At 43.3% G+C, this 12616-nt stretch overlaps 1 protein-coding gene across 2 annotated transcripts in view; it reads right to left on the bottom strand.

Annotated features, from left to right (window-relative positions):
* Positions 1 to 1770: 1770 nt before the first annotated feature.
* AFG1L (AFG1 like ATPase) overlaps positions 1771 to 12616 on the bottom strand; it is a 226869-nt gene continuing 216023 nt past the window's right edge. Inside the window, exons 14-15 of one of the 2 annotated variants that reach the window (XR_009558727.1) lie at positions 4658 to 4852; positions 1771 to 4068 (exon numbers count right to left, since the gene is read on the bottom strand). Coding sequence is in view for 1 of the 2 variants with exons in the window: in XM_060283444.1 (XP_060139427.1) it covers positions 4847 to 4852 (6 nt within the window). In the remaining variant the exon portion in view is untranslated. Of the gene's footprint in view, positions 4853 to 12616 lie in introns of both variants that reach the window. The other variant, XM_060283444.1, reaches the window with a different exon arrangement.

The raw sequence follows: 12616 nt of genomic DNA, 5'->3' as shown, positions 1-12616 counted from the left end.
GACAACGGCTACCATCTGGGCCTCCAAGTTCATGGGCAGGTTCCTCAGGTCGCCTCTCTCTTTTTTCAGAGGGAACTAAAGTGTCAGCCTGAAAAATGGGGAGGAATGGGCGTCCCTGTGACCCAGCACAGCTCTCAGAAGGACCATTATAGACGACAGTTACCATCAGACGGATGCCGGCTGTGTCATGTGCTCGTCCCCAGAACACCTGCGAGATAGGTGTCCTTTCCCGGTTAGGAACATACCAGGGTCACGCGGCCGTTGACAGGCAGAGCAGGCACTTAACCCCAGGTCTGTCTGACTCCAAACAGCAAGCTAGCCCCCTTGGAAGAGTGAGAAAAACCAAGGTCCGTAGGCTCTGGGCTTTGCTGGGACTCAAGCCAGCCGGCGTCTCCTGGTCCCGGTCCGGACCGTCCTACCTCCCACGGAGCTTGGCAAGAGGAGGAAGGAAAGCAGGAACCGGAAGCTGTGCTCTGCAGAGGACGAGCAGGCGGAGGCATGCTGTGAATGCAGGGAGAGAACAGGTGTGAGGACACCCTCTCCCCAGCCTCGAAACCCCGGGGCACAGTTTCTGCCTTGAGGCAGAATTGAAGGGGCTAAAACTCAGGGGCACAATCTGGGGATGGCCCGGAGCCTTGGAGGAGAAAGCTCTTCCGGAGACAGGTGTCAAGGTGAGTCTGGAGGCCACACCCAGGCTGCAGACCCAGTTCAGCCCCGAATGAGGAGCTGGGCCCCGGGCCTCACTAGGAGCTGTCACACCAGTTCCAGCAGGAAGAAGGACCTGCTCTCAGCTGGCATCAGAAAGCCACCCTGGAACCCTCTATCTGGTGCTCTGACCCCAGCTCTGAGTATCACTGTCCTGCCCCTCTCCTCTGCCCCCCGAAGGGCTCCTCTCCCGCCATCTCCCAGCAGCTTCTTCTCTTCCTCCTCACAGCATGGGTTACACTGCAGGGATTCCACCGTGACGGTGGAGCTCACCCATACGCTGGGTGTCTATTTTGCCCCAAACTGAATGTTACCTCATCATGCTTTGAGGATTACCTTTGTGCTGTTAAATTATGTCAGTACCACAAAGGTATAAGCAATTATTTTTAATTCTGTAGACTATGTTACTCTACTCAACAGAAATCAACTGATGCTTCTTTAGCAATTGAATTTAATATTCTTCATGTTACAGAATTTGGTAAAAATATGATAGGTTATTAGTGCAAAACAAGGGGCATGTTTTGATGACATCGGCAGTTTTCACACCATGCACCCTGAATTTTGGGTTCTAAAGATGAACTGTTAAGTCTGGGAGGACCACATTACATCCCAGTTCTCTCTGACCATTCAGAAGAATAACATTCAGGTCGTTATATCTCCCTCTTCTGAATTTCCAGAATTTCCACTTAGTAATTTCTCATAGTATTTATCACACTCTGCCCTGTGTATTAGCACTGTGTATCCACACTCAGTTCATCTCCTGGGCAGGAGGGATGGGTCTTGTCACCCTGCACCTCTTCCCCAGCATACAACATCTGTTGCTCTGTCCTTTCTCTGCCTTTTACTAAACTTCCTGGCTGACTTAAGTGCTTTCAGTGTTCCCAGGACACCTGGGCAAGCTGCTCTCTTGGCACTTACTACATTACGTTCATTTGTTGTCCCCAAAAGATCAGGAGCCCATCACAGCGAAGGAGTTTGTCTCATTCACCTCGGTGTGCCTAGCTCCTGGCACAGAGTAGACAGCAAGTAAATGATGAATTGATGAATGATTAGTGAATATCTGTACACGATTTTTTAACAGCTTTATTGAGATATAATTCACATATCCTAAAATTCTACCATTCGAAGTGTACAGTTCAGTAGTTTTCAGTATATTCTCAGAATTGTGCAATCATGACCACAATCTAATTTCAGACCCCCTGAAACTACCCTTAGAAAAAAACCCTGTACCCATCAAAAATTATTCCTCACTCCTGCCACCACCTCTAGGCCCTACTTTCTGTCTCTATGGAGTTGCCTACTTTGGACATTTCACATACAGAGAATCATACAGTATGCAGCCTCTGTGACTGGCTTCTTTCATTTAACATAATGTGCTCCAGGTCCGTCCACGTTGTAGTATGTATTGGTACTTCATCTTTCAAATGCTGAATAATTACCCATCGTATGGGTATACCACATCATGTGTGCCAGTTCATCAGTTGGTGGATATGTGGGTTGTTTCACTATGGGGCTAATGCTGTCTATGAACATTCACGTACAAGTTTTTTGGGGGACATATATTTTCATTTCAATTGGGTAAATACCTAGGAGTGGAATTGCTGGATTATACAGTAACTTTAAATGTTTAACATTTTGTGGAACTGCCAAGCTACTTTCCAAAGCTGCACCACTTTACATTTTCATCAGCAATGTATGAGGGTTCCAGTTTCCCTTCCTCCTTGCCAATACTTTTTTTACCTGTCTCTCTAATTCTAGCCATCCTAGCAGTGTGAAGTGGTAGCTCATTGTGGTTTTGATTTGCATTTCCCTAATGAGGTATTGAACATTTTTGCTCAATATATGGAATATATTTTTTCATGCGTTTATTGGCCACTTATATCTGTACACTATTCAATCAAATTATAAATATCAGAACTTCACAGAGAAAAACTTCGTAGATGAGGCCCAAAGAATAATGTTAAGTGACTTGTCCAAGGTTATGTAAGCTATAGCAATACAAAGTCTCAAATACACTCCTGACTCCTAACCAGTGCTCTGTTGTTGCCCCGCTGGCCCTTCTGTCAGGTTGCCTCTGGATCCCTACCCCACTGGATGAGCGAAGTGTCTGGATTCCTTATGAGTCAGGATAAGCATGTGCTTGAGCTAGTGCTGCTTGACTTTATGCCTGTTGGCCATCTGTTTATCTTCTTTGGGGAAATGTCTATTTAGGTCTTCTGCCCATTTTCTGACTGGGTTGTTTGTTTTTTTGATACTGGCTATATGAGCTGTTTGTATATTTTGGAAATTAAGTCCTTGTCGGGCGCATCATTTGCAAATATTTTCTCCCAGTCTGTAGGTTGTCTTTTCGTTTTGTGGATGGTTTCCTTTGCTATGCAAACGCTTTTAATTTTAATTAGGTCCCATTTGTCCCACTCCGAATAGACATTCTACAAACCCTCATCGCCAATCCCAAAAATGTCTGTTGTCTTTGTACCTCCCTGGAGTCCCAGTATGCTGGAGAATTTCCGATGATTCTGCCCCAAATATTTTCCATTCTTCTCTCTTTTGAGGGACCTCTGGTGCATCAAATTATGTTGATCATATGCCTCAGTTTATGATACACTGACATCATTTGCCCATGGGAGGCAGCCTTTTTAATTTTCCTCTCTCATCCACCATATTCAATCTCATTTCCTTCCTCCCATAAGCATCCACTCTAGTGTATGTTGTTTCTCTTTAATCTATTTCCATAAGTATATATAGATTTTGTGTGCCCTAGAAAAATATTTAGTGTAATTTTGCATGTGGGTTTCCAAACTTATGTTAATGGTATTAACTCTAATTTTCCCTCAGTGGTATGTGAGCCTTGTCCATGATGCTATACATAAACACGGTTCGTTGCTTCTGACCCTGCAGAGGATTCCCTTGAGGGCAGAGTCCACCTTCCTTAGCCATTCATTCCCCTAGTGATAGATACCCAGTGGCCTCCAGTTAGTTCATCTTTTTGACACTCAGTTTTCTCATCAGACAAAAACACTAGTGGTGATAATACCTCCTTTTACATAATGATCGTGCTGATTGATACTTCAAAGTTTTGCCAACTACCATGTTCCAGTTCTTTGCCATCCCCTATGGTGCTGTAAGGAGCAATCCCCTTGTCCATGCCCCTACACCCACATCTTTCCTATCCCAGCCCTCAAGGTCCACAATGGCTCAATAAATGGGGGCTATTGGGCTTCCCTGGTGGCGCAGTGGTTGAGAGTCCGCCTTCCGATGCAGGGGACGCGGGTTCGTACCCCGGTCCGGGAAGATCCCACATGCCGCGGAGCGGCTGGGCCCGTGAGCCATGGCCGCTGAGCCTGCGCGTCCGGAGCCTGCGCTCTGCAACGGGAGAGGCCACAACGGTGAGAGGCCCGCGTACCGCAAAAAAAATAATAAATAAATAAATAAATAAAATAAAAAATAAATGGGGGCTATTATTAGTACTGCTGTGGCAGACAAGGCCATTAGCACAAGAATTGAGTCTAGAAGACATGTTTCCAGGCTGTGTCACCTTGAGCCTCCATTTCCTCTTAGGAAGTAAAGATAATCACACCTTCAGAGAATTGCTGTGGATGAAATGATAGGGTAGAAGCGAGTGCTTTGCAAAGTAGGAAGCACTGGTGGGTTAGCTAGTCTGCTGTAGTAGGGGTGGAGAAGGCAGGAGAGTCTAGGGAAGGAGGAGAAGCAGAGGAAGGAAGAAGAGGAACAGGCTCTCGGAGGCGGCAGGGAGGCCCTTAAGAGGCCTTGGTGTGCATCACAGCAGCAGCCTCTACTCTCTGGAAAGTGCCCTGGTGAGGAGTCAGGAGTCCCACATGGGCCCAACTCTGTGTGGTCAGGGGAAAGACCTCCTGATTGGCGGTTATCAACCCCGGCTGCACATTAGAATCCCCTGGGGAGAATCCCACGGGGAGCTCTACCAAGTACCTACCTGGGGTCCCACATCTCACCAACTGCATCTGACTCTCCAGGGTAGGCCTGGGAACTACAATTTTGACAACCTTGGCTCTCCAACTCCGTGATTCTTAGACATTTGTTTTTGTCAGTTCTTCCACTGACCACAAGATGGTGCCCTCTTTCTGGGAAATCTTTGATGTTCGACAACAATCCATTTTCTCTATTAATCCTGAAAGAATGGGTTTGAAATTAACAATCTTCACAGCATCTCATTAAGCCAGAATTCTGTGCCCTTGCTGTCTAGCCACGTAATGTGCATCTTTTCCCTTCTGCTAGAAACCGTACTGAGTTGGGATAGGTCATCTCGTTTTGCATTCTTCAAGGGGCTATGATGCAAAGCAGAGGAGACATTTATTGTTGCTTTCTGATCATAATCATCACTATCAATAACAACTAATATGTATTTAATCTTTTGCCATTTGCAAAGTGCTCTTTACCAACTATCCTCAGAATAACTTTATGAAATGGAAATTGCTGTTCTCATTTCTAGATGAGAAAACAAAGGCTCAAAGCACTAGCTCAAGGTCACAAAGCAAAAGTTGGCAGAACCAGATCCAGGGCCCTTCCCTCTGTCCTCGGATAAGAGCAGGTGCATCAGAGAGATCAGCTCTCAACTGATGGGGCCCCGACAAGTACAGCCCTGAGAGAGGAAACTTCTCAGGATGACCTCTGGAAGACTTCCTGAGCGAGCTTGGAAGATGCACAGATGTCCTTCTGGAATTTCACACTATCACAGATGACAAACAGGTCAGTAGGTGACACATTTGACTGGATTGAGTCGAGACGAGATGAGGTGACGTATGTTAGGTTTTTAGTGCAAAGCTGTATAAGGCAGCAGACACTCAACAAGAGGATAGATTGTATTATTTAAAATTTTCTGTACCAGGAAAATGAACTGCTGTGCCAGTGGGTAAAATGAATCTGCCTTAAAGAAAAAGTTATAAATTCATCTCCAAAGAAAATCCTTTTCTACTAGCAAGTGATGTCTTATGAGGCTAGTGGATCTGAGGAAGGTCATTTACAAGATCACAGACTTACTACCAGACGGAGTCCCACAATTGATCAGGAACCCAAATGTCAGGACCCAGGACCCCAATCCCTCTGGGTGTTTTTACCCCAGATGAAGGGGATGCAAGTGTAGGTTCAAGTTACTTGGAGTAGAAAGAATGTTTTCAGGAAAGAAGCAGTTACATGGAAGTTTATTAAATTAGTATTTTGATCATTTTACTGACTCCAGTGTACATCTTAGCAGTTGTTGGACCCGTTTTCTGTACTTCAGCTTCCCTGTCTGCAAATGGTATAACAGTACGTATCTCATTGAATTATTATAAGGATCAAAATAGTTTATTTATAAAGCACTTAGAACCATGCCCAGCACATAGTAAGCATGATGTGTTTCTTAAATAATGTTAAATAAATAAATGGATATAAGTATAGCCATTTACATATTTTACAAATAATATTTTAATTTTTTTCAAAATTCCAAGTCATTTAAAAATTATGTTATTTGCACACTGGTAGGTACAAGGAATATATATATTCAGGGAGATTAAAATATTGCCTATGACTAAAATTTGAAATCCCACTGAAAATGCATAAATTTGATTAGAACAGTACTATAGTCTTTGGTGTCTTGTAAACATCAGAAATAGGTTAAAAATTCTTTAAGTCTATTATATCATTATTACTGATGTTGACAAATAAGCCTATCAACTGTCTAGAGAAATACAAGAATAATGTAGTGGTTAGATTTTTCTCCTTTTTTTTTTTTTTTAAGGAAAAGAAAAGTGTTCCTTTTTCTCCACTTGATTTCTTCTAAATTTGGAGATTAGTGGTCATTTTGGAGGGTACTCTTGGCATTTTCCCAACTATAAGGACCCTCAGTGTGACCCTTGGTCACCTCCTAGGTGAGAGGGAGTGTTCCACAGCAATACTCAGCTCAAACCTCCATCTTCAAAGTATGAATTTAAAGCATTTTTTTAAAAAGAGAGAGAGAGCGTATTTGCTCTGAGAGATTTCATGCAACCCCAGGGAGAAAGACTGGAATGCTGAGAGGGTAACTGGGACAGGGCTTGGAAGAAAAAACACATGAATTGAAATGTTGCTTTCCAATCTAGGGGTCGTTTTCATGTTTCACTTTAGCATTAATTTCCTTTTTAGTAGAACTACCATATTGTTTCCTGGTAGGAGGTTTTCTTTAAGTCTTTGGTTTCTTTTTCTTGCAGCCTGTCTTATGAAACAGACTCTGTGGAGAGGAGATGGGGGTAAAAATGTACCATCTCCAGTTATCTCCTGATAAGCCCTCCTCTGCCTTCCTGGTACCTAGGCCCGAACTACAGGGCCTAGGTAAACTGACAAAAACTGTATTTTAAAAGGAGTTTAAGTTCTTTAGTACCAAAATTATAAGGCGTTTACACTGAGAACTCCATAGGCTTCTGTGCATTGAGTCAAGGCTCTAACTAATATCACATTACTGTTTCTATGGAAAAATGAAATTCTCGTTTCAAATATCTGACCTCAAATGAACTTTTGCAAAAGAACTTGAGTGGGGGACTATTTCACATACACCCACACACTCAGGGACCATTCCTGTTTCTATCGATCAGGCTGTCCACCAGTCTGTCTAGCCATTCACACTGTCTTTCTATTAAAGAATAGCAAAACTGGCAAAGAAATGTGAAAACAAAAAGCTAAGATTGAAAGACTAAAGTTAAACATTTTATACCTTTTGAGTTCAAAGCAATGGTTCTATTGTAAGTTCATCTTCACTGAGTTAAACAAAAAAGAATCACTATTAAAACGGATCTCGTTGAGTGGGAGGTTGAACTGCAGGGAGTTTGGGGCTGAAATCAGGAGCCTCCACTGCTCACCGGCTCTGGGGACCCGTGAGGCCTCAAGGGATGGTCCTGTGATTCGAGTCAGGAATCGAGTTAAAGAACCAGCTTGAAGCAGGAAATTCTCAGGAGATACACCAGAAATACATCTCCACGTGGAACAGCTCCTACAGAACACCTACTGAACGCTGGCAGAAGACCTCAGACCTCCCAAAAGGCAAGAAACTCCCCCACGTACCTGGGTAGCGCAAAAGAAAAAAGAATAAACAGAGACAAAAGGACAAGGACGGGACCTGCACCAGTGGGAGGGAGCTGTGAAGGAGGAAAAGTTTCCACACACTAGGAAGCCCCTTCGCGGGCGGAGACTGCGGGTGGCGGAGGTGGGAAGTTTCAGAGCCGCGGAGGAGAATGCAGCAACGGGGCTGCGGAGAGCAAAGCGGAGAGATTCCCGCACAGAGGATCGGTGCCGACCAGCACTCACCAGCCCGAGAGGCTTGTCTGCTCACCCGCCGGGGCGGGCGGGGCTGGGAGCTGAGGCTTGGGCTTCCGTCAGAGCGCAGGGAGAGGACTGGGGTTGGAGGCGTGAACACGGCCTGCAGGGGGTTAGTGCACCACGGCTAGCAGGGAGGGAGTCCGGGGAAAAGTCTGGACCTGCCAATGAGGCAAGAGACTTTTTCTTCCCTCTTTATTTCCTGGTGCGCGAGGAGAGGGGATTAAGAGCGCTGCTTAAAGGAGCTCCAGAGACGGGCGCGAGCCGTGATAAAAGCGCGGACCCCAGAGACGGGCATGAGACGCTAAGGCTGCTTCTGCCGCCACCAAGAAGCCTGTGTGCGAGCACAGGTCACTCTCCACACCTCCCCTCCCAGGGAGCCTGTGCAGCCCGCCACTGCCAGGGTCCCGTGATCCAGGGACAACTTCCCCGGGAGAACGCACGGGGCGCCTCAGGCTGGTGCAACGTCATGCTGGCCTCTGCTGCCGCAGGCTCGCCCCGCACTCCGTACCCCTTCCTCCCCACGGCCTGAGTGAGCCGGAGTCCCCGAAGCAGCTGCTCCTTTAACCCCGTCCTGTCTGAGCGAACAACAGATGCCCTCTGGGGACCTACACGCAGAGGCGGGTCCAAATCCAAAGCTGAGCCCCTGGGAGCTGTGAGAACAAAGAAGAGAAAGGGAAATCTCTCCCAGCAGCCTCAGGAGCAGCGGATTAAAGCTCCACAATCAACTTGATGTACCCTGCATCTGTGGAATACCTGAATAGACAACGAATCATCCCAAATTAAGGAGGTGGACTTTGAGAGCAAGATTTATGATTTTTTCCCCTTTTCCTCTTTTTATGAGTGTGTATGTGTATGCTTCTGTGTGAGATTTTGTCTGTATAGCTTTGCTTCCACCATTTGTCCTAGGGTTCTATCCGTCCTTTTTTTCTCTTTAAAAAATTTTTTTCTTAATAATTATTTTTTATTTTAATAACTTTATTTTACTTTATCTTCTTTCTTTCTTTCCTTCCATCCCTCCTTCCTTCCTTCTTTCCTTCCTCCCTCCCTGCCTCCTTTTTTCCTTTCTTTCTTTCTTTCTCTCTTTCTTTCTTTCTCTTTCTTTCTTTTCTCTCTCTCTCTCTCTCTCTCTCTCTCTCTCTTCCTTTCTTTCTACTTTTTCTCCCTTTTATTCTGAGCCGTGTTGATGAAAGCCTCTTGGTGCTACAGCCAGGAGTCAGTGCTGTGCCTCTGAGGTGGGAGAGCCAACTTCAGGACACTGGTCCACAAGAGACTTCCCAACTCCACATAATATCAAAAGGCAAAAATCTCCCAGAGATCTCCATCTCAACACCAGCATCCAGCTTCACTCAACGACCAGCAAGCTACAGTGCTGGACACCCTATGACAAACAACTAGCAACACAGGAATACAACCCCACCCATGAGCAGAGAGGTTGCCTAAAATCATAATAAGGCCACAGACACCCCAAAACACACCACCAGACGTGAACCTGCCCACTAGAGAGACAAGATCCAGCCTCATCCACCACAACACAGGCACTAGTCCCCTCCACCAGGAAGCCTACACAACCCACTGAACCAACCTTAGCCACTGGAGACAGACATCAAAAACAGCGGGAACTACGAACCTGCAGTCTGCAAAAAGGAAACCCCAAACACAGTAAGATAAGCAAAATGAGAAGACAGAAAAACACAGAGCAGATAAAGGAGCAAGATAAAAATTCACCAGACCTAACAAATGAAGAGGAAATAGGCAGTCTACCTGAAAAAGAATTCAGAATAATGATAGTAAGGATGATCCGAAATCTTGGAAATAGAATGGACAAAATGCAAGAAACATTTAACAAGGACCTAGAAGAACTAAAGATGAAACAAGCAACAATGAACAACACAATAAATGAAATTAAAAGTACTCTAGATGGGATCAATAGCAGAACAACTGAGGCAGAAGAACGGATAAGTGACCTGGAAGATAAAATAGTGGAAATAACTACTGCAGAGCAGAATAAAGAAAAAAGAATGAAAAGAACTGAGGACAGTCTCAGAGACCTCTGGGACAACATTAAACGCACCAACATTCGAATTATAGGGGTTCCAGAAGAAGAAGAGAAAAAGAAAGGGACTGAGAAAATATTTGAAGAGATTATAGTTGAAAACTTTCCTAATATGGGAAAGGAAATAGTTAATCAAGTCCAGGAAACACAGAGAGTTCCATACAGGATAAATCCAAGGAGAAATACGCCAAGACACATATTAATCAAACTGTCAAAAATTAAATACAAAGAAAGCATATTAAAAGCAGCAAGGGAAAAACAACAAATAACACACAAGGGAATCCCCATAAGGTTAACAGCTGATCTCTCAGCAGAAATCCTACAAGCCAGAAGGGAGTGGCAGGACATACTGAAAGTGATGAAGGAGAAAAACCTGCAGCCAAGATTACTCTACCCAGCAAGGATCTCATTCAGATTTGATGGAGAAATTAAAACCTTTACAGACAAGCAAAAGCTGAGAGAGTTCAGCAGCACCAAACCAGCTTTACAACAAATGCTAAAGGATCTTCTCTAGGCAAGAAACACAAGAGAAGGAAAAGACCTATAATAACGAACCCAAAACAATTTAGAAAATGGGAATAGGAACATACATATCGATAATTACCTTAAATGTAAATGGACTAAATGCTCCCACCAAAACACACAGATTAGCTGAATGGATACAAAAACAAGACCCGTATATATGCTGTCTACAAGAGACCCATTTCAGACCTAGAGACACATACAGACTGAAAGTAAGGGGATGGAAAAAGATATTCCATGCAAATGGAAACCAAAAGAAAGCTGGAGTAGCAATTCTCATATCAGACAAAATAGACTTTAAAATAAAAACTATTACAAGAGACAAAGAAGGACACTACATAATGATCAAGGGATCGATCCAAGAAGAAGATATAACAATTGTAAATATTTATGCATCCAACATAGGAGTACCTCAATACATAAGGCAAATACTAACAGCCATAAAAGGGGATATCGACAGTAACACATTCATAGTAGGGGACTTAAACACCCCACTTTCACCCATGGACAGATCATCCAAAATGAAAATAAATAAGGAAACACAAGCTTTAAATGATACATTAAACAAGATGGACTTAATTGATACTTATGGGACACTCCATCCAAAAACAACAGAATACACATTTTTCTCAAGTGCTCATGGAACATTCTCCAGGATAGATCATATCTTGGGTCACAAATCAAGCCTTGGTAAATTTAAGAAAATTGAAATTGTATCAAGTATCTTTTCTGACCACAACGCCATGAGACTAGATATCAATTACAGGAAAAGATCTGTAAAAAATACAAACACATGGAGGCTAAACAATACACTACTTAATAATGAAGTGATCACTGAAGAAATCAAAGAGGAAATAAAAAAAAACCTAGAAACAAATGACAATGGAGACACAACGACCCAAAACCTATGGGATGCAGCAAAAGCAGTTCTAAGGGGGAAGTTTATAGCAATACAAGCCCACCAAGAAGCAGGAAACATCTTGAATAAACAACCTAACCTTGCACCTCAAGCAATTAGAGAAAGAAGAACAAAAAACCCCAAAGCTAGCAGAAGGAAAGAAATCATAAAAATCAGATCAGAAATAAATGAAAAAGAAATGAAGGAAACAATAGCAAAGATCAATAAAACTAAAAGCTGGTTCTTTGAGAAGATAAACAAAATAGATAAACCACTAGCCAGACTCATCAAGAAAAAAAGGGAGAAGACTCAAATCAATAGAATTAGAAATGAAAAAGGAGAGGTAACAACTGACACTGCAGAAATACAAAGGATCATGAGAGCCTTCTGCAAGCAAGTATATGCCAATAAAATGGACAACCTGGAAGAAATGGACAAATTCTTAGAAAAGCACAACCTTACAAGACTGAACCAGGAAGAAATAGAAAATATAAACAGACCAATCACAAGCACTGAAATTGAATCTGTGATTAAAAAGTCTTCCAGCAAACAAAAGCCCAGGACCAGATGGCTTCACAGGCGAATTCTATCAAACATTTAGAGAAGAGCTAACAGCTAACCTTCTCAAACTCTTCCAAAATATAGCAGAGGGAGGAACACTCCCAAACTCATTCTATGAGGCCACCATCACCCTGATACCAAAACCAGACAAAGATGTCACAAAAAAGGAAAACTACAGGCCAATATCACTGATGAACATAGATGCAAAAATCCTCAACCAAATACTAGCAAACAGAATCCAACAGCACATTAAAAGGATCATACACCATGATCAAGTGGGGTTTATCCCAGGAATGCAAGGATACTTCAATATACATAAAGCAATCAATGTGATACACAATATTAACAAATTGAAGGAGAAAAACCATATGATCATCTCAATAGATGCAGAAAAAGCTTTCAACAAAATTCAACACCCATTTATGATAAAAACCCTGCAGAAAGTAGGCATAGAGGGAACTTACCTCAACATAATAAAGGCCATATATGACAGACCCACAGCCAACATCGTTCTCAATGGTGAACAACTGAAACCATTTCCTCTAAAATCAGGAACAAGACAAGGTTGCCCA

Source organism: Globicephala melas, chromosome 14 (assembly GCF_963455315.2).
Source record: "Globicephala melas chromosome 14, mGloMel1.2, whole genome shotgun sequence".
Taxonomy (NCBI): Eukaryota; Metazoa; Chordata; class Mammalia; order Artiodactyla; family Delphinidae; genus Globicephala; species Globicephala melas.
Note: the sequence above shows the minus strand (reverse complement) of the source record. Positions and strands in the feature narration are given on the sequence as shown.